Genomic DNA, 21,056 nt, shown 5'->3' with positions numbered 1-21,056 from the left:
TGAAGCTCCCAGCTTGTCTACATGTCTGACCTCTGTTGTTGGTTGTCCCATGCATTGAACAGAGTCATGTAGAGGTTTTGACTTATTCCTGTGGCCTGGCAGAGCTAGTTTGTATAGATTATTTTATCCAAACCAGTTGGACAGTGCTTTTTTTGTTTGTTTGTTTTGTTTTTAAATCATATTGCTTGGCTTCCTTCTGTGAGCTAAAATGGAAGCTACCTTGAAACAAACTAGGAGCTGCTAACTTCCCTGTGCCTGAACTACCCAGTGTAGGTGCTCTGCTATCTGTACTTGAATGCCTGAGGCGGGTCATGCCTAGAGATTGTTTCTGCTTTCAAGGACCCTTAGCTTCCCTGACCTGATACTCCTTTGCCTGCTTTAATTTTGAATATTGTATATCTATTCTGTTCACACCCCGTAGGCTTCCTTTTCCTGCTGATTTTCTTTCTAGGTCTAGGATCAGTACCTCAGTGCTTAACCATTAGCCAGCTTCGGAGTCCAGTAATTGGATCATCTGCCCTGTCCAGCACACAATTAGCTAATTGTCTGGGCTCTATTTGATTTATTCCTGACCTTGACGGGTCTCCCAACTAGTGTTAACTAGTCTAAGAACTGTTTAACTCTTTAACAACCTGATACATCTCTGCGCCTCAATCTTGACCAAGGCATTCAGTGAAAATTCTGGTTTCTTGTCTGTACTCCGACCCCAGATGACACTAGTGATGGCTTTGTGATTGGGTTATGAGACTGACCCGTATTGTATACCATATGAGCATATTGCTTATATGTTTCTCAAGACTGAGTCTGCCTTTTCTAAAAGACATCTAAAAAGCAACAGAAAATCAGAAGGTGCCTTTTTTGGTAGCAGTTCTTTCATTTATTCTGTTGGAGATCCAGGTTGAGCTCTTTGTAAGATTTTCTTCCATATAATGTACTAACAATAGTAAACCTTGATCCACAGATCAGGTGTGCCATTTGATAAAAATAAATAATGTATATGAACTCAATAAAACTAACCTGTTTAATGGAAGCATCATAAAAACTTGTGTGGAAAAAACAAAAAAAGCATATAGCCGTGGTAGCAAGTATAAAACGGGTGTCAAAACTGAGGAGTCACAAAACTGCACAGCTCAGCACCAAGGACGTTTCCCAGATGCTCAGATGCCGCAGCCACCCAGTACGAGGACTCATCTTGACCATTCAGAGAGTTGGATTTCTGACTGCTTGCATCATTCGAAGCCATCTTTTACTGACAACAAACCAGTATAATATATCGAGAGTCATTTAGACTTCCCTCTTAATACAAGGAATAGAGAAACTGATGCTCATGACAAATATTGAAATTGGAGCAAAGTTTATATCAGCAAAACTCCTGTAACCAGAGTTTTACTGAAGGCTGCAGGCAGGGTGAGACACGCACCTAATGGACATTACTTAGGAAGGAAGGGGTTAGGGGAGATGGGGGTGAACATTTGTTGGCTGTTTTCTGTGGTTAGACATGTGCTACGTGCTTTATGATGCTATCTTATATAATCTTTATAACACCTCAGTGGAGTAGCTGGTGGTTCCTCATTGTATAAATAGGCTGAGGTCACATTACTGTGGAGTGTTTGCACTGGGCTTTGACTCTAGATCTAACGACAAACCCTTGCTCCTTAGAATGAGGCAGGATTGCTTTTGAAAATGAAAGCTGCTGATTTTGGCAGAAAGGCGGGCGATAGGAAGGACTCAGTCTGAATTCCCTCATTTCGTAAAGATTGCTGCATTTGAAAGCAGGGTACGTTAGTTTCCAACACCAGCTGTTAGGATCACCTATGGAGATTTCAAAAAACAAAAACAGAACCCCACCACCCTGAGGATTCTGAATCTCAGTGGTTTCTGGATGTGGGGCTGACTGCCAAGGTGATTCTGTTGTGCTTTTAGGATTGAGAAATGTTTATATATGGAGAACGATGAAATGGTTATGAGCCCTGGAGTGATCCTGGAGATATATCTCCAACAATCTTGTGAGAGAAAACTGAGGCCCAGAGAGTTCAGAAGCCAGATATTTCTTTATTCAGTATAGCACTTACCCAGCATTAACTGTTTGTTATTTTAGGTGATTCAGAAAACAAGGAAAAAATGCTTTCTCTGCCTTTGAAGAATTTTTAGCTAACGGCCACATAGTTGATGAATGGAGTGCCACATTTGGAATCCAGGTTTCCTGACTTCATTGGTGTTACAGAGCCTTTTGAATATTATCATTGCCAGGTCCTCTTTGAGATCCCTCCAAGCTGTGTCAATGGTTCCCGTTAACACTGTGGTAAGTGGCCTCCAAAGCCCATGGCTCCCTGTTCCAGAAGTCTCCTGCCTGCCTTTCTGCCTCATTACCAGCCTGGTATTCAACCACCCATTTTGCCTTAGGTTCACAAGCCCACAGCTTTTTAGTTGACTTCTTTGTTCTTGGTTCATTTTTAAGTGTCTCACCTGGAAAAGGCCTGAAAAGCTGCAGAATGATTATTTTAGAAATGCAATGCTTGGATGAAACCTGCCCTACTGGTGGTCATCCTGATCTCTTTGCTGTGCTTTCTAATTAGTTCACAGTCATCTGACTCATCCTACAGTGTTTTTGTGGGCTGCATGTTTTTCAGAGTTTTCCCCAGACCTCTCCGGGCAGTGAACACAGCAGAGGGCAGAGAGCCATTACCCCCAGTCACTGGGGAGGGAAGGGGGAAGGAAGGCAATGTGTGTGCCGAGCACTGTGCTAGACTCTTTTCTGTGTATTTTTTTTTCTTTCATAGCCCTTTTTTTCTCTCAGTAGCCTTGGCAGAGAAAGTTTCTGTATCTGCAAAATAGGGACAGTAACTGAGCCTTATAGGAGTTAAGTAACTTTTTCAAGGTTATGTAAACAAGTTTTGTTGCTAGAAATCCAGCCTTAGAAGCTTCTGACCTAAGGGCCATGCTCTTTTCCTTATACCACATGTCACATCATATGTAAAGCTTTTACTCTAGTCCAAACCTACTTTTTGGATAAGTGACTCTAAATTTGATTTCTGATATCCTCAGTAAGTTTTAGAAATCAAGGCTTTGATTTAACAGTCCAGGAGGGATATAGTAATTGGGACGGGACTCCAGACAGGGTAGCATTAGGTGTCATAGTCTGAGAATTGCGGTGAGGCTAGACACTGAGGCCACAAGCCAGTCCATCAGAACCAGCGGCCAACAGAGCCATGCTCCCAGGCCAGTGTCAGAACTTGGAATACTCAGTGTGACCAAAGCATAAATGCTAAGCTGAGGGCCTTGGGATAGTGGTATGGAGGGATGGGCCTTCATCTCAGAAGTATCTCCTTTTACACCTTATGCCAAACAGAGATCACTGATCTCTCCTTTAATAGAATAGTCTTTTCTTTTATTCTTAAATTATAGCTTGACTTTTTACATATCTGCCTTTTTTGGTAATACTTACCTGGCTCTCAGTTTTTGAATCTGAAATAATTTTGAATCTTGAAAACAATTCAGGGACACCTGGGTGGCTCAGTCAGTTAAATGTCTGACCTCAGCTCAGGTCATGATCTCACCATTGGTGAGTTCGAGCCCCGCGTCGGGCTCTCTGCTGATAGCTCAGAGCCTGGAACCTGCTTCAGATTCTGCGTCTCCCTCTCTGCCCTTCCCCTGCTCGCACTGTCTGTCTCTCAAAAGAAATAAACAGCAACAAAATTTTTTTAATTGAAAATAATTCAAGTTTATTGTAATGAGGAAATGAGAACATATATGTGAATGATTGTTGCAAACTGTAGACTATCCATACAGATACCAGGTATGAGACCCCAGCTTCCCTAAAAACTAACAGACTGGTAAGGACAGCGGTTTTGATATTGGGTGAAGGGAGAAGTAATTTTTAGAGTGTGAATACTTCAGGAGAAGCAAAACCAGAGTGGGAAGCTGCACTGGGGGTGGGGTGGAAAGCTTTAGATTTCCTGGGGGGAGGGGCTGTAAATAAGATCTCTGAGTGCCCGGAGTTGGAGGTCTTGGGAGATCAAAGACTTAACCTGATTTGATGCTGACCTGGGGTCTTACTCCAAGTAGCTGTTGCCATGTGCTTGTGGACACCATCTTGTGCAGTCTTTAGCTCAGTGATGAGTTGTTGAGAGCCTGACATTATACCTAAACGTGTTGGAGTATCCTATAGAAATTGAATCATGTACTATAACATTTATATGCGAGTCTTGTAGTGGAACCAGTTGTGACTGGGGATTGGCATGAGTCTCTGTGACAAATTGGAAGACCAAGGTACCAAGACAGTTATCTATATAAGTCGGGACTACTCAAAGCTGAAGCTAAAAGCAATATTTGACTCTACCGTCTCCCACACTCTCTCACCCTGTTTCTTTTCTTTTATCAAAACATGGTATTACTGTGTTTTCAAGAGCGAATTATAATTAAAGTATCCACAGTGTAAAGCTCATCAACCCAGGGTCTCCAAGTGGAGTAGAGAAGCTGGTTAGAGAAGAGGTATTATGTAATGACCTAATTATGAGGCCTGCCATCTGCTTAGGAGTCACGCCTGTCTGCTTAGGGTTCCCTGATTGTGTTTTTCAAGGAGGATGCTAGATTGTTTAGGGAGCTGTGTGTGTATACGTGTGTGTGTGTGTGTGGTGTAGGTAAATGGCACTAGAAATATTAATGCTTTTCTTGAAGGAGGTTGGTAGGTTGTTGGGGGGAGGGAGTCGAAACAGCCTTGGAGGGCTTCTAAGCAGATGTTACCCGTAAGCATAGAGAACACTAGTGGAAGGTTAATTATTTTGTAGAAGGGGCTCCACATATTAGGGGAGGGGCAGTCAGGTGAAGGTGGCTGTCAGGATGTGGCCAGAGACCTCAAGTCTACCTGGAGAGCCAACCGAGACATTTTTCTCTATGAAGGAGAAAGAATGAGAAATGCGCTGTTTTTTCAGTGGGTGGTTTCCTACTAGGGGTAAAAACATTAAATCCAGGATCCTGGAAAAATAGGAAAAATATTCAATATAGAACTGAAATGTAAACCACTGTGCTCAGGGCACCTGATGAGTCAGTTGCTTCTGAAGGGACTTAGGTCCAAGAATCAATGAAAAAATCATGCAGGTAGCAGGAAGGTGTCAGGTGAAGGGAGTGTGCCTTTGGGCCTGCTGTGGGTATTGTGCTCAGCTGGAAAGGAGTCTTTGGACTATGAGCCATGAGGCTGAGACCCAGGAGGGTATCCACACACTGCTGGTATACTAGACATATAGGGAAAATTTCAGACTTTTTTTTTGTCTTAAATATCAAACTTTCCGAACACTCTTTAGGACAATCTTTAACAGAAAATCTCTTTGCCTTCAGGTTTAAGAAATGTGCGTATGTCAGGACAATTAGCAAGTGATTGTAGCGAACATCCCAGAGGGAGTAATGTTTTGCCAATCCCTACCCCTACTTCCACCTATCAGAGAGTTCTTTAAAATTTATTTTCTTCTGCTCCACCCACTACCCTCCAATATGAAAGCAATGCTGTCTTCTAAAGAATAATAATTCAAAGTCCTGCACAGAATTGAGGAGGTTGTTTGATGTGTTTTATATCCCTAAAGAATCACCAAAATATGGCAGATACCCACCTCCCAGGGTCAGAGGTTTTCATGTCCCTTTAAACCAGTGCCACATTTTTATTTTACAGATGAGAAAGTGGAGGCCCAGAAAAGTGTAGTGACTTGCTCAAGGTCATAGCTTGTCATTTGTGGAACTTGGACCACAACTAGGTCTCCTGACTCCTAGCCTGTTCTTTCTGTTGCCTGTTGGTATCTCTCACGTGGAGATTTATTTGAAATGTTGCCAGGATTTCTGTGGCGGTGGCAGTCACACCTGATCACAGTGAGTATGTAATCACACACAGTTTGTGGACATAACCCTTTGGACATTATGAGGGCTCTCACTGGTTCAACTTCCAGCACAGTTCTCAGAGCAGCAGGAAAGACTTTTTTTTTTAATTTTAAAAAAAATGTTTATTTATTTTTGAGAAAGAGAGACAGAGGGGGTGTGAGGCAGAGAGACAGGGTGACACAGAATCTGGAGCAGGCTCCAGGCTCTGAGCTGTCAGCACAGAGCCCGACATGGGGCCTGAACCCATGAGCTGTGAGATCATGACCTGAGTTGAAGTCAGACGCTTAACCGACTGAGCCACCCAGGCGCCCCAGCGGGAAAGACTTTTAAGGCGCTAGAACATCAGCATTCTTTTTCCATGAGTTTGCCAAGACTTTGGAACAGAAAGTTTTATTTCCACAACTAAGCCTGCCTCTCATCTTCCCTTTGACCACCACTTCTTGTCAGACCCTGTTTCTGGAACAACTTTGGGATGGCCTTTCTCTTTTGCTTGACTTTCCTAGCATTCAAACTTGAGCTTGAGCAAACATCCAGCAAAGAGGTTTCTCTGTAGGATCTTGAATAGCTATGTAAAATGTAGATTATGGTATATTTTGTTTTCTCCAGTGGCAGATCTCTTCAGGAGAATAGAAATTTGCAGTCATTAGCTTCCTTTCCTCCACAAAGACAGGCAGCATGGTCAGACTTCCTTGCCACTTCTCTTACCCTTAAACCACTGATAGGCTTTACTTAATTTGGTCACACACACACGTTTTTCAAATAAAGAGTTACTCTGATTATATCCTAAGTGTTCATAGTATACTGCAGTTTTTACTTATTTCAAAAAGATCTGAAATGCCTCTGATCCTGGGCAGTGGTTCCCCAGAATGGCAGATGATCTGTATTGCCTGGGAGGCTTTAAGAAAAAGAATAGATCTCAGGGCCTTACTCAGGCCTACTGAATCAGACTCTTTATCAGCATTTAGCTATTTACCAAGTATGTTATCAGTGATGTAAGGTGTACTTTGTATATTGGGTACTTAATACGTGGCTTACGAATTTATCTAGAGTCTGTTGGGAGGACAAAAGGTTTTGTTTTTTTAGAACACTTAGTGCACTTCAATGTGGCATTGTAAAGTGAATCTATTTTTTTCTGCAATAATGTAAGAATGAATAGTGAAAGCATTCTCTAAATATCTTTTGAATTGGGCCATTTGAAAATGGACTGGGCTACCTGCAATGTGCTAAATGTTATCCACCAAAGTACAGAGAAATGTTTTAATGTAGGGCTTTAAAAAAAAAAAGGAAGTAATTTTAAAATACACTTATGATAAATAGGTAGAAAATTGACACAAATAAAACACTTCCTTTGAGTTAAATTAGATATTTTATTTGCTTTTAAATAGCACATCTTTTAAAAACTTGATTATTAAAAAGCATAATCCTGGGGCTCCTGGGTGGCTCAGTTGGTTAAGCGTCTGACTTTGGCTCAGTTTACAATCTCACAGTTCATGAGTTCGAGCCCCACATCAGGCTCTGTGCTGACAGCTCAGAGAGTGGAGCCTGCTTTGGATTCTGTGTCTCCCTCTCTCTCTGCCCTTCCTCTACTGTCTTCTCTCTCTCTCTCTCTCTGAAAAATAAATAAACATTTAAAGAAAGCAGAGTTCTAAAATATTCATTTGGTCGTCCATGATTTTGTACATAGACTGAATATGAAAATTGTAGCATGTTAATGTTTACTGTCTTCATAAAGTTTATCTAATTCAATCTTCTACTTTTATGGATGGGGAGCTAAGACCCAGGAAGGAAGAGTAAGTTAATCCAAAAGTATTAAGACTTTCTAAAATTTTTTTAAAATTTATTTTTGAGAGAGAGAGAGAGAGAGAGAGAGAGATAGAGCATGAGCAGGGGAAGGGCAGAGAGAGAGAGGGAGACACAGAATCCGAAGCAGGCTCCAGGCTCTGAGCTGTCAGCACAGAGCCTGACACGGGGCCTGAACTCATGAACTGTGAGATCATGACCCGAGCAGAAGTCTGACGCTCAACCGACTGAGCCACACGGGCGCCCCTAGTCAAGAGTTTCTATAGGCACATAGTAGTCACCTACTTAAACTAGCTGACATTTAAAAAGGAAAATGATAAAAAGATAAGGTAGGGAGGGGTCTGTTCTGGAACCTAGGAGCAGGGGTGTCGCTGACCCTTAGGAAGAGATTAGGAACAAGAAAGCTCTCAGGGGTTTCTGTCTGGCTGTCTGGCTCTCTCTCTCTCTCTCTCTCTCTCTCATATCTCTGCCTTTTTGTGCCTCTGTGTTGGTCTTTTCTTTCTTGCAGGTGGACTTTCTCTGTTCATTCATTCATGTGGCTCACTATGGTTACTGTATACCTCGCACTTACACTTTAAGTTGCCTGCCTAGACTTATACCAATAATTCCACTTCTGTGGGAGAAAGAATCTGATTGATCCAAGCTTGGGTCAGTTGGTCCCATCAACTGTAATGAGGTGGAGGTGAGGGTATTATTTAGTCAGACATGACTGATGGAGGAGAAGGAATGTTCAGAGGAAGGTGAGTCACTGAGTTGGACAGATACCCCGCATTTTTTCTGAGAGTACAACTAATAAATTGTAGTATTCTAGGGGAAAAATGAGAATGATCTGAGGTAAGGCATTGGATATTGGGGAATGGGAGTTGTTGAAGATGGGAAATGGGGTACGGAGTGGTCACATTCACAGTAACTGGGAAAACAGGAAGGAGGGCTTGGGAGGTGTGAGGGGGGCATATGGGGCTTGATTTCAGTTTTAAATATGTTGAGTTGAGAGTGCCTATGAAAATTACAGGTGGAAATGTCTGTCAGGTTAATTGAGTAAGTCAAAAATGTATGGGTCTGGACCTCTGGGGAGAGTTGTCAATATTAAGAATGTAATTAAAGGATTCTTAATGGGTGAGCTCACCCAGGGAGCGTTTATAGAGTGAATAGAGATGGCTCAGGACTGAACCCTGAAGAAACACTATAGTATTTAAGAAGCAGGAAGATGAGGAATTCTTTTTTTTTATTAATTGTTTTTAGTGTTTGTTTATTTTTGAGAGAGAGAGAGACAGAGTGCAAGCGGGGGAGGAGCAGAGAGAGAGGGAGACACAGAATCCGAAGCAGGCTCCAGGTTCTGAGCTGTCAGCACAGAGCCCGACGCGGGGCCCAAACTCACAAACCATGAGATCATTACCTGAGCTGAAGTCAGACGCTTAAAAGACTGAGCCACCCAGGCACCCTGAAGATGAGGACTTCTGAAGCAGATCAAGAAGTGGACAGAGATGTAAGAGGAAAGCTGAGTATGTAATGTCCTTTTTTTTTTGGAAGCCCAATGGAAAGAGTGCATGATTCAAGAGTGTCGCCACTGAAATGTGCTGTGTGGCTGACATGTGAGACAATGCCTGAAAAGCAGTGTGCTTGACTGAGCCATGGAGAGGGCCTTGCAAAGGGCAGAAACCAGGTTACAAGAGGCTTTTGAATGAGTGGGAAGTGGAACGTGGAGAGAGAGAAGAGTATTAGGCCATTAAAAATGTCTGAGTGTAAAAGAGGAAAGAGGTGGTAGCTAGTTGGATTAAGAAAAGGGTGAAGGGGGCACCTGGGTGGCTCAGTTGGTTGAGTGTCTGACTTCGGCCCAGGTTATGATGTCACAGCTCTTGAGTTTGAGCCCTGCATTGGGCTCAGCACAGAGCCTGCTTCGGATCTTCTGCCCCTCTCTTCTCTCTCTCTGTCCCTTCTCCGCTTGTGCTCTGTCTCTCTCAAAAATAAAAAAAAAGGGGGGGGCGAAGAGGTTTTTTTTTTCCTTTTTTCTTTTTAAGATCAGAGAGACTTAGAGCATGTTTAAATACTGGTGGGAAAGAGGCAGTGGAGAGGAGCCACTGTAAATACAGGAGAGGAGAGACAGTTTCTGGAGTGAAATCCTTAAATTTTTTTTAATGTTTTTTTATTTTATTTTTGAGAGAGAGAGTGAGACACAGCATGAGCCAGGGAGGGCCAGAGAGAGGGAGACACAGAATCGGAAGCAGGCTCCAGGCTCTGAGCTGTCAGTACAGAGCCCGACGCGGGGCCCGAACCACAAACCGAACCACAAACCGTGAAAATGTGACCTGAGCTGAAGTCGGAAGCCCAACTGACTGAGCCATCCAGGCGCCCCTGGCGTGAAATCCTTAAAGACACAGCGAAGGGCTCCAGAGACAGGAGGAGGGATGGAGGCAGGCTGGCTGATGGAAGGAACTTGGAAGAGGGAGGATTGTGAAAGTCGAGGACACTGGCTGGATTCAGGACTTTTGGGGACTCTAGAACTGTTGGTAGTTTGGGGAGGTGGAAAGGGAGGAGTTGAGGCCCCTTTTAGTGTTAAGGTTTTTTTTTAATGATGCTTTTGACCCAGAGAATAATTTTAGAAGTGAAAGTGGCTGCATAGATCAGTGGGAGTTGGGGGGAAGGTAGTACACCGGGAGTAGGATCTCCTTGCACTTGAACTCTTATCTGAGCCAGGTTGTAGATGTGCTCAGCATTGGATTCTCAGGTTTCCTTAGGATTGAATCACTAATTACAATGAAGCAGGCTCAGACCAGTCAGCATCTCTTAATATTCAGCATTCAGAGAAAAGTCTAAAGGCTTCTTTATCTGTTCAAAATTTCAGTGGAAATAGTTCCCACAGCCCCACATACTCTTAACTAATATAGGCCCATTGGGAGGTGTGTGCTCTGATTTTGTCTAACGCTGTTTTTTACTTCAGCCCAAACCCTTGACTTTGGCATAATTACTGCTTGAAAGCAGAGGGGTAAGGCACCCCGTTTCCCTCTATAGCCCTGGGAGCGGGAGGGAAGAACTGCGAGGAGGAGGAGAATGCAGGCCTTCTCCTTCAACTGAGACCACATTGCCCAGGGAGGCTGAATTCCTCAGGGAGCCTTAGTGAAGGTGAAGGTGAGAGAGATACTCAAGGCCGGTGAAAAGAAGTAGAATTTAAGAATGCGATTAGCGTCTTCACCATCTCACTACCTTCCCCACCTAAAGTGCTAGTCCCCAGCCAACGGTGCTGCTGCTGCTGGGTCCGGGTCTCTTATGTCCCCTGTGGAAACAAGTGTGGTAGAGATGAGAAGAGGTCTCTTGCCAGTACCTGGCCTCCTGCTGTTAGAGTGAATACAAAGGGCAGGAGGAGAGGGGTTAGGGCCTGGAAGGACGGAATGTAACCGAAGCTTTGTAGCTCAAGTCCCTCCCACAGTCTGCTTGTGCAGCAGGTCCAGGAAAATGATCTCTTCCACCGTGCTGGTAGGTAGAAGATGATGTGCTGAAAGCTGGCGCACCGGGGGTGACTTGGCACTCTCCCATACTGTCACTCAGCTCTCCTTGCGATGGGGTGTGGGGTTTTTTGTTGTTCCTTTTTGTTTTTTACCTAGAATGGAACCCGATGGGAGTGTAGGGCACCATTTCTTACAGTGGGGGAGTAAATCCCACTCCCCCTGGTTCCTCAGGACAGCACAGTGGCCCACTCTTAGGTGCATGGTACCAGGGGTCAGGTCATAGAATGTTTAGTGAATTGTTTCTGCTTTGCTGTGTCTCACATGTCTTTATTGGTGAAATGAGATTTGAGTCCCTGAGTGGGTGAAGAGTAGAATATGCTGGGGTGGGGGGTGCTTTGGAAGCCCGTTTTGTAGGTCGGCTTTGAGAAATGAGCCTATGAGGCAAAGATCCAGGGCACTGGGCCCAAACATGCCCAGGTTATTGGGGTCCTGCTGCTCACAGAATGAACCTGTGGTTCCCCATCGGATAAATGCATATAATAATACTTAGCCTCACAGGATTGTCATGAGGATGCAATTAGATGATGCATGTGAAAGTGCTTGGCACAGAGCTGAATCTCAGTAGTGCTATTTCTGGATGTGTTCTAAACAGATGTGCTATGAAGTAGCTGGAAGATGTGAAGGTCTGACGGAGAAAAGACCATGTCACATTATATTGGGTGTATGTTTCTTTCCCTTATAGTCACATTATATTTGACAGAGCAGTTTTTCAGACTGCTGTCCAGAGGGATGGTGCTTCTGTGATCATTGACTGGAGCTCTTGAGCTCTGGAGGCCATTTTCATCTAGATATGTGCCTCTGCTTGTCACCATGAGGACCCAGGCCTTGATAAACTTCTCATAAGCATGGTTAGTTGAGCTCATTATTATAATTCATCGTCATTCCCTTGCGTCCTGGATGTTTATCTGTGCATCATGTTTTTATACCACCATTGGACTCAAGCATAATTGTTAATGTGCAATTTTTTTTAATGTTTATTTTTGAGAGAGAGAGGCAGGCGTGAGCAGGGGAGGGCAGAGAGAGAAGGAGACAGAAAATCCCAAGCAGGCTCTGCAGTGTCAGCACAGAACACAACATGGAACTCAAACTCATGGACCGCGAGATCATGACCTGAGCGGAAGTCGGATGCTCAACCGACAGCCACCCAGGCAGTCCCTTAACATGCAAAATTTTAAACTAGCATTCTGTTAAGGACTAATGCTCCTTTTATAATTGAATGGGGGTGTCAGTCATTGTGTATTGTAAATTTTCTTAATAGAAAGGCATTTTCTATTTTGATCCCAGAATATCACTGGAGAGAGAGACTGGATTAGAGTTGAGTCAGGGGAACCTGGGAGAGTGCGTGGGGCACTCTGGACCAGATTATTCCCCTCAAGGCCATCACCACTCTTGTGTTCCTGCTTAGTACTGCCATCAGACCAGATAGGCACTGGTCCACCTCACTGCCCTTACCGTGACGGAGGGGTGGAAGCATTTCCTAGGAAATTAGCCAGTCAGGACTACGGTAAGTATAGAAACAAATTAATGCAAAGTATCCCTGATGGGCAAAACATCGGACTTTTAAATAAGACAGGATCAATAACAGTGTTGTGCCCAGCCATGTTGGAACCTGAGGCAGAAGGAAAAAAAATAAACACTGACCCTGTCTTTATTGAAAAATTTGAAACTTGAAAAAAAAGTTGAAACTTGTGAATTTTTTGCATTAATATTCATTTACAAAGTATGTTAAAAATATTATTTACTTTGAGCTTTTCTCAGCCGCTGCTGAGGTGCTCCGTCCTTTCAAGGAAGCTAAGGCCGCCTTGGGGTGAGCCCCTCACTTCATCTGGTGACTAGCGATGTGACCAGCAGCGCCAGCTGGAGGGAAGGATTATTTACTTTGAATACTGAGCTTTTTGGCACTCCCTTAGATTTTGTGCCCCAGGCAGGTGCCTCTCTCCCCACACCCTAGTCCCAGCCCTAGATTTACATCAAAGACAGAGAAAATTTTCTCCACAGGTAATTTAGTGCACTGGTTGGTGCTGGTGTGCTTCTGGTCCTTTTTGGAGACTTAGCTTCTCAACATGCCTCCCCAGGTTTGGAGGGCAGGCTTTTCTTTAAAAACAAACAACTAGAAGTTGTTTTGTTTTGTTTTTTTTTTTTTATAACTTAAGAAAGGTAATATGTGGTCATTATAAAAAAATTTGGAAAATAGAGAAAAGGATAAGGAAGAAAGCAATCATCTGTAACCCCATCATCTATAGGCAACTCAGTCTTGGAAAATTTTTGCGTGTTTTAGTCATAACATCTTGTTGTGTTTTAGTCATAACATTTCGTTTTATTTTCTTCTAGTGTTTTTGCTATACGTATATGTTTTCTTTTTTTTTTCCACATATGCATTTTCACATAGTTGTGTTCCCAACAAAGAACTTTTTATCTTGTTTTTTAAATTTGCTGTATTGTGTACATGCTAGCATATTAAAAATGTTAAATAGGGGCGCCCGGGTGCCTTAGTCGGTTAAGCGTCTGACTCTTGATCTCGGCTCAGGCCATGATCTCATGGTTCATGAGATGGAGCCCCACTGAGGCTCTGCACTGACAGTGCGGAGCCTGCTTGGGATTCTCTCTCCTTATCTGCCCCTCCCCCTGCTCTCTCTCTCTCAAAATAAATAAATCAACTAAAAAAAAATTTTTTAATGGTAAATATTTTAATAGCTATACAGTGTTTTTGTGTCTGACCAGACTAATCTTTTAACCAAATTTTTCTTTATTGGACATTTAGGTAATGTTCTTTTCTCATGTTTTTTTTGTCTTGAGCATTTTTGTACACATTTTGCACATTTTGTACAAAATATATTTCAGATTATTTCTTTAAAAAGATTACCAGAAATGAAAAATTTTTTAATCTTCTGAATTTTAATTTTTAATTTTTTTAGAGAGAGAGTATGTGTACAAGTGGAGGAGAGAGGCATAGGGAGAGAGAGAGAGAGAGAGAGAGAGAGAGAGAGAGAGAGATTGAATCTTAAGCAAGCTCCATGCTCGGTGCAGAACCTGACATGGGGCTCAATCCCAAGACCCTGGGATCCTGACCTGAGCTGAAATCAAGAGTTGGGCGCTCAACCGACTGAGCCACCCAGGCGTCCCCAGAAATGAAACTTATGAGTCAAAAGATCTGTCAGGTTTTTTTATGCTACTTCCATGTTGCTTTTAGCCACATGCCAGCTGCCATTCCTACTAGAAAGTATGACTGCCTAACTTGCCCTGCTCGCTGATGTAGCTCAGGGAGTGCTGAACTCTTTCCTCAACTTTCTTTATAGGAGTACTGGATCCTTGTCCTCCTCTTCCAGGTCGGGTAGGACCCTCTGGTCTTTAGATCTACTTCCCTTCCTTGTTTGGCATAAACCTCTTGGAATCCTGTGACATCTTGGTTTTTGCTAGTGCCCTGTGTGGGTTCCTGAGAGAGTGAACACTTCCCTAATTAAGCTTCAGATATTTTTTCTGTAAGCTTCTGGTTGCACTCGACCCTGTAGCCTCTTTTTTCAACCCTTTGTTGAGAGCTAAAAGAGGCTTGTTATTAGAAGACCCACCTTTCTCCCTAACTTACGTTTCTCTGTTGTGCTGTGATTGGTACTCATTTGTTATTAGTCTAGTCCATGAGCTTATACACATTTGGTATCTGGGCTGTTAGTACTTGACCTCTGCTTCAGTGAGACTTGGTTTCTTTATGTTTGTTTGGTGCCTGAGTCAGGTCTGATCCCCACTGTGTCCAAGAGGGATTGGGAGTAGGCTGTCCCCGGAGCTCTACGGCATCACGGTAGTTCCCACAGAGAGCCAGAAACAGACTCGACAATTCTGCGTTTCTTCCTGTGGCCCAGCCCCCACTCCCTTTAGAGTCACTCACTGAGTTTCTCTACCCTCCCCCGCTACTGTGTTGACCTCTGAGATCTGCTGTGGAGTAGAGTGCAAGGACAGTGTGGACACTGGTGCCCGAGCAGATTTCTCTCCCATGCAGACAGCAGTTTCATGTAGAGCTGAGACTACAGTGAGGAGCTTATGTCAAGTACAGAATTTAGGGGCACCCTAAAACTCAGTAATCAGCCTAAGTAATATTTTATGCAATATTAAAGAAATAAAAATGAATGCAGTGATGAACCAAGTATCAGAGTTTAAAATACAGGATCAGTTTAATAACATTGCTGTGTCCAGCCATACCACAGCCTGAGTGGAAAGGAAAAGTCATCAATATGGACTTTGTCTTTTGTGTCTATGGCATGTGTCTCTCTCTGCTCATCCTGGTCCCGACCCTGGTTGTACAGCAAAGCAGAGGAAGTTTTCCCTGCGTGTGATTCAGTGTGTCAGTCACTGCCGGTTACACCTGATCTTTTGACAGGCCTCTCCGGGGCTGTCCATGCCTGAGCTCTTCTTTTCACTTGATACGAAAGGTTCCACCCTGTTTTCTTCCTCTCATTGGAGAGCTAAGTCCTCTTCTTTATGATTGCTTTCTGATAAACCCAGGTAAAAACCATCTTCCTGGCTTCCCCAGATAATAAGTGTTCTGAGAGCTGAGGGTCCCCTATTCCCTGACCCTGATCTGTGAGCCCAACAAAGGTTATGATGCAGACCATGTTTCCCTGTTCAAATTCCTTGTGGCTGTCCTTTCCCAAATAGGTTTGACCACTTTCTGCCATAGATCTTTGTGTATGATTGCAGGTTCTACTTTAATGTAAATGTAGTCTTAACTTAAACATTCTCACTCTTCAAGTGCGGTTTTCAGTACTCTGTTTTAACATTCTCTTCTGGATACTATTTGTTAAAGGAGCCTGAATTGGTTAAAATGATTAAACCTTAGATTGTACCAGAGCGTGTATTTTATAATCATATTGGTACAAGTTTTCTTAGGGTCATCAGGGTCAAGACACAGAAATTTAATCCACATTAGATTAAGTAACAAGGAATTTATTGCATAAATACAGAATCCAACAGTAGGAAATGAAGCTGGGTTTTATGAGTGTTGGAAAGTTATCAGATGGCTCTTTTGTCCGTCTCTTTCCCCTTGGAGGCACATAGTCTTGGATTGCAACTTCTTACAAGTGCTCCATTTTCTTGCTTTTTTTTTGTTTTTTTTTACAGAATTTTTTTTTTTAATTTTTTTTTTTAACGTTTATTTATTTTTGAGACAGAGAGAGACAGAGCATGAACAGGGGAGGGGCAGAGAGAGAGGGAGACACAGAATCGGAAGCAGGCTCCAGGCTCTGAGCCGTCAGCCCAGAGTCCGACGCGGGGCTCGAACTCACGGACTCACGGACTGTGAGATCGTGACCTGAGCTGAAGTCGGACGCTTAACCGACTGAGCCACCCAGGCGCCCCCAGGATTTTTTTTTTTAATTGAAGTATAGCTGATACACAATGTTACGTTAGTTTCAGGTGTACGACATAGTGATTTTACAAGTCTGTACATTGTGTAATGCTGACCACAAGTGTAGCTACCATCTGTCACCATACACCACCATTGACTACATTCCCTGTGTTATATCTTTTATCCTCGTAACTTATTTATTTCATGACTGGAAGCCATTTTCTTGCCTTGGGCGCTCAAGGGAGAATGTGCACCAGCTGCCCACTCCTGGTCCACTTTGGTGTGGCTAGGAGAAGGGGGTCACTTGATACAACATATCTAATCATTATTTCAGCATGGGTTGAAGAGTATGGTAAGCCGGACCACTGTTTTTTTACAATGCATAATAATAAAGTAAAATCTTTGCCGTCTGAGAGAATGTAGTCCTAGTGAGACAGACTGGTATGCAAGCAAGTGGGATATAATCAGGGTAAGAAAATAATGCGAAGATGGACATTCTGTGAGGTGAACATTCACATAGGAGTCCTGGTTTGAGCGACGCTTGTCCTTACAGCTACAAGTTTACTAATAAACAGAAGGTAGGTTTTCCAGATAGAGAATATAAGGAAAAAGCATAGAGGCATCCATCAGAGGATGCTATCCAGGCAACTCAGTTCAATGTGGGCTGCAGATTATGATGGGCCTTGTATGCCACGTGAAGACTGGGATTTTGATCTCACAGCTGGTTGAGAGCTAGCAGAGAATTATAAGCACGGAAACAACATTATTGGATTTGCTATTTATGAGACATCTGTTAATCATCTATCATGTACCAAGCATTGTGCTAGTCCTGAGGATTCCAAGAAGTTCTTTTGCCATTTTAATTTTCTTTGGTGATCCATTTTTCAGGCGTCCCACCTGTGGAAAACAATGTAGAATGTTGTCCTTAGGATTTCACAGTATTCAGAGTCCTTAAACTGGTGTTTAATGATAATATTAAAGTATCATAAAGTATAAATAGTACACTTTATGTAAAAAAAAATGCTTTGCAAAGTATCATTTAGTATGTCACAAAGCATTATGATAACATAACAAGCATTATTCTACCAAGGCAGAAAAGAGTGGCTCCCTCTTCACCTCAGGTTATCTAGTAAAGAGATTAACGTCTCACAGATAATCACAGTACATTGTGATAAGTAAGACAGTGGAGGTAATGGCCAAATGGGTGGTAATAAGAAAGCTTGGGGATGATTGTCAGGGAAAGGGAGGACTTCATAGAAGAGGTGTTATTTTGACAATCTTCAACTCCTTTTATCAAGCAGAAGATTAGGACAGGATGTTCCAAGCAGAGGGAATAGCACATGTAAACCTCCTGGGAATAAAGCAATAGAAAGGTTCAAGTTCTGATACCGTGGTGGTGGAGGAGGAAAGAGCATTGGGAAATGGAGCTGGGTGAGGCAGGGCTGTCTTTAGATTCTAAAGAGTCTAGAACTGTCATACGTTGTTGGTGGGAGTATAAAATGATATAACCCCTTTGGGAAAAGTTCTGGCAGTTTCTTATTAATTATGTATCTGCCTGGTGGTCCAGCACTTACACTCTTGAGTATTAGGTATTTACCCAAGAGAAATATTTATTTTATGATACAAAAGACTTACAGAAGAATGTGTTATAGAGCTTCCTTCATAATAGTTCCAAATTTGAAATAACTCAATGTCTTTCTGTAAGGAAAACGATAAGCAGGTCAGCAGTAAAAGTAATATACTGATACACTCAACAAACTATTATGGTGAGTAAAAGATCCTTATGCAAAAAATGCCTATACTGTATGATTCCATTTATATGAAGTTCTAAAGTTCACAAAACTAGTAATAGATGATAAAGGCAAAACAGTGGTTGTCTCTAGGGGGAATACAAGGATGGGATTCTCTGGAAGGGGTAATGAGCCAACTTTCTGAGTGATGGAAAGGTTTGATATCTCGGTAGGGGTCTGGGTTACAATAAATGTATTTATCAAAACCCATCCAATAATAAACTTAAGATTTGTACATTTCACTGTAAATAGACTTTTATTTCTACTCTCCCCCCCCCCCCCAAATACCTGTGAACTCTGAACACAAGTTAAAGATGTGCATGCTGAAGCATTTAGGGTGAAGAGCACTGAGGTCTGCACTTTACTTGGAAATGGGTCAAAAGTAAGAGGAGTTATGTTTACATACATGGATGATATATATGTGATAAAATAAGTATACCAAAATGTTAACATTTGTACACTTTAGGAGGTGGATATGTGGCTATTTGAAGTATGATCTCAACTTTACTGTATGTTTGACATTTTTCATAAAATGGGGGAAAATATAAAGGTTCTTACATACTACTGTGTGAAGAATTTGGTGTTTATTCTGGCTTTGGAGAACTAGTGAATACTTTTAAGGGGATTTCTTATATGTGAATTTTAAAAGAGAAAGAGGTCCAAGGCACAGAAGCCGAGGATTCTATTTTAGTTCTCTTGGTAAGAAAAGAGGAGAGTATGAAGGAGCACCCAGGATGGAGTAGAGGAAGTTTAGGGCATAGAATTGTTAAGTCTCAGTGAAATCAACTTGGTGATGGCAGGAGTTGGGATGAGGAGGAAATTGTGAACTGGTGCACAAGTCCTGGGGGAGGGACCACGACCTAGGGGCTGGTCTATGCGGTGATGGGTAGTACATTCAGAAATCTTTAACCTCAGAGAAAAGGCTTTAGCATGAAGTTAAAATGGAACGCTCTAGAATGAACAATTGGGAGCTGACAGAATGTCAGCCATATTTGCCTCTCCCAAAACCCCAGTTTTCCTTTGGAGAGTGTGGACCAGTAACACACATCACGGCTTGGTGGAGATGATTAAGAGCCAGAGCTTGGGTGTATGCAGGCAGGGGCTGGCGGATCTGACCTCAGCTGCTCTGGTTGCACACCACTTATTAGAAGATTGCTGGCACCAGTGGCTTAGGGGGAGTGAGACGGTTCGGGTCCAAGAGGCTCTCCACTTCTTCAGGTGAGGGATGACGCAGGATGGAGCAGGGGGGTGTTGATTTCTTTTCCTTCTTAACTGAAGAGGGTTTTCGTTTCCAGCTCAAGTGCTACTTTCAAAAGAAGGGACAGCGCACAGAATTAAGTGTCACTCTGTAACAGCACAGAGATTTCTGTACAACTCTCCATAACGCCGCACTGTGAGCATGCTGCGGACCTAAGTGTCTAGTCAGCTCTAGTCTCACACAGCTCTCGGTTGTGCTAGGCTGAGCATTCAGGGCTTTTTCCGTTAGGGGTAGACTACTTTACCACTTTTCTTCCAGTGTGTCCCTTCTATTCCAAACTAGAGTTTAACCTTCTGAAAGCCTAGGACCATGTAATGTTTTCTCTTGTTTTGTTTTTGTTGTTGTGGTTTTTTTGGCGGCGGTGGTGGGGGGGAGCGTATCCTTTATGGTGCTAGGCAAACACAGTGTGTAACACGCACTTGAGTATCTTCCATGCGGTGGGCATGGTACTGGGTGACAGAGGGCACAGTAAGTCCGTCATTGTCCCTGACTTTGTGCCGTTTATAGGATTTGGGGGGAAGAAGACATCAAACCGGGAATTACCACCTAAATATTTAATTATACTCCTGACATGTCCCAAAGGAAAAGTAGAGGGTACTGTGAGTAACAAGGGATTTAATTTAAATCAGAAGAAGGGGGTGGGGCCAGGGCATCAAGGGAGCCTCATCGGAGTCACAGCCTAAAACCTAAAGAATGCTTAGTAGGAGCTGGTCAGGCCAAGAATGAACAGGGCAAAGGGTGAAGTAGGCACAGAAATCTTTAGGGAGGGTGGAGTATAAGCAACACCGAGGAAGAAAGAACGCAACCAGGGCTGGACCAGAGTGAGCAGTGGCGGGCTGTGGTGTGTGAGTGAGGCTGCGGAGAGATCACGTCACTTCATGTAGGGCCTTGCGGGCTGGAGCCAGCGTTTGGAATTTTATTCAGAGAGGGGCAGTAAGCCCCTGGGGAGTTCCAAACAGAGGAATGATAGTCACTTTCTGGTTTTTAAAAGATCATCCCCCTGGCTGTGGTATAGAGAAGAGGAAATGGCTCATTCTGACCCAGGAAAGCTGCTCAGTGGATTTAAGTGAACACAGAATGTGGCCCTACTGATGTCTCTCACCCTTTGTCCGAGAGCTAACCCCATGGTGACGCTGCAGCGAAGGTGGGGCCGGGCAGCTCTGGGAAGGCTCTCTTTTGGTTGGCTGGAGCTGGTGACAGATGAGGCCCCACGTGCTCTGGTTCTGGTCCTATGTGCAGTACTTCACACGCCTGTGGTGTGTGTGAGCCAACTTGATTCTTGAACTCTAACTTTTTGTTCCCAGGCAGACAGGTACCGTCCCTAGAAATGTCTTTTTTTTTTTTTTTTTTTTTTTTTTAAGACTCTTGCCAAACCCCTAAAGAGAACCGCCTGAACTGGAGATGCTCTCCAAGAGTCCCAGTCCTGGAAAGGAAGAGCCAATATGAGCTGCCCCACATTCAGCCTGGGCTGTGGGCTTACTGGGTCCGGTTGCTGTTTCAGTGCC

General features: G+C 43.2%; 1 protein-coding gene across 20 annotated transcripts in view; it reads left to right on the top strand.

Annotated features, from left to right (window-relative positions):
- The window catches only part of AAK1 (AP2 associated kinase 1), a 167,894-nt gene that overhangs the window by 48,735 nt on the left and 98,103 nt on the right, over positions 1 to 21,056 (top strand). Inside the window, exons 1-2 of one of the 20 annotated variants that reach the window (XM_042932552.1) lie at positions 1,864 to 1,902; positions 2,099 to 2,302. The exons of 15 other annotated variants lie outside the window; for them this stretch is intronic. Coding sequence is in view for 1 of the 5 variants with exons in the window: in XM_042932546.1 (XP_042788480.1) it covers positions 18,194 to 18,269 (76 nt within the window). In the remaining 4 variants the exon portion in view is untranslated. Of the gene's footprint in view, positions 1 to 1,863; positions 1,903 to 2,098; positions 2,303 to 16,550; positions 17,693 to 17,716; positions 18,270 to 18,601; positions 18,676 to 21,056 lie in introns of those variants that run through there. 4 more of the 20 variants (XM_042932553.1, XM_042932555.1, XM_042932556.1 and 1 more) reach the window with 4 other exon arrangements.

Source organism: Panthera leo, chromosome A3 (assembly GCF_018350215.1).
Source record: "Panthera leo isolate Ple1 chromosome A3, P.leo_Ple1_pat1.1, whole genome shotgun sequence".
NCBI lineage: Eukaryota > Metazoa > Chordata > Mammalia > Carnivora > Felidae > Panthera > Panthera leo.
The sequence above is the reverse complement of the archived record's forward strand: the minus strand, read 5'-3'. Positions and strand labels throughout refer to the sequence as shown.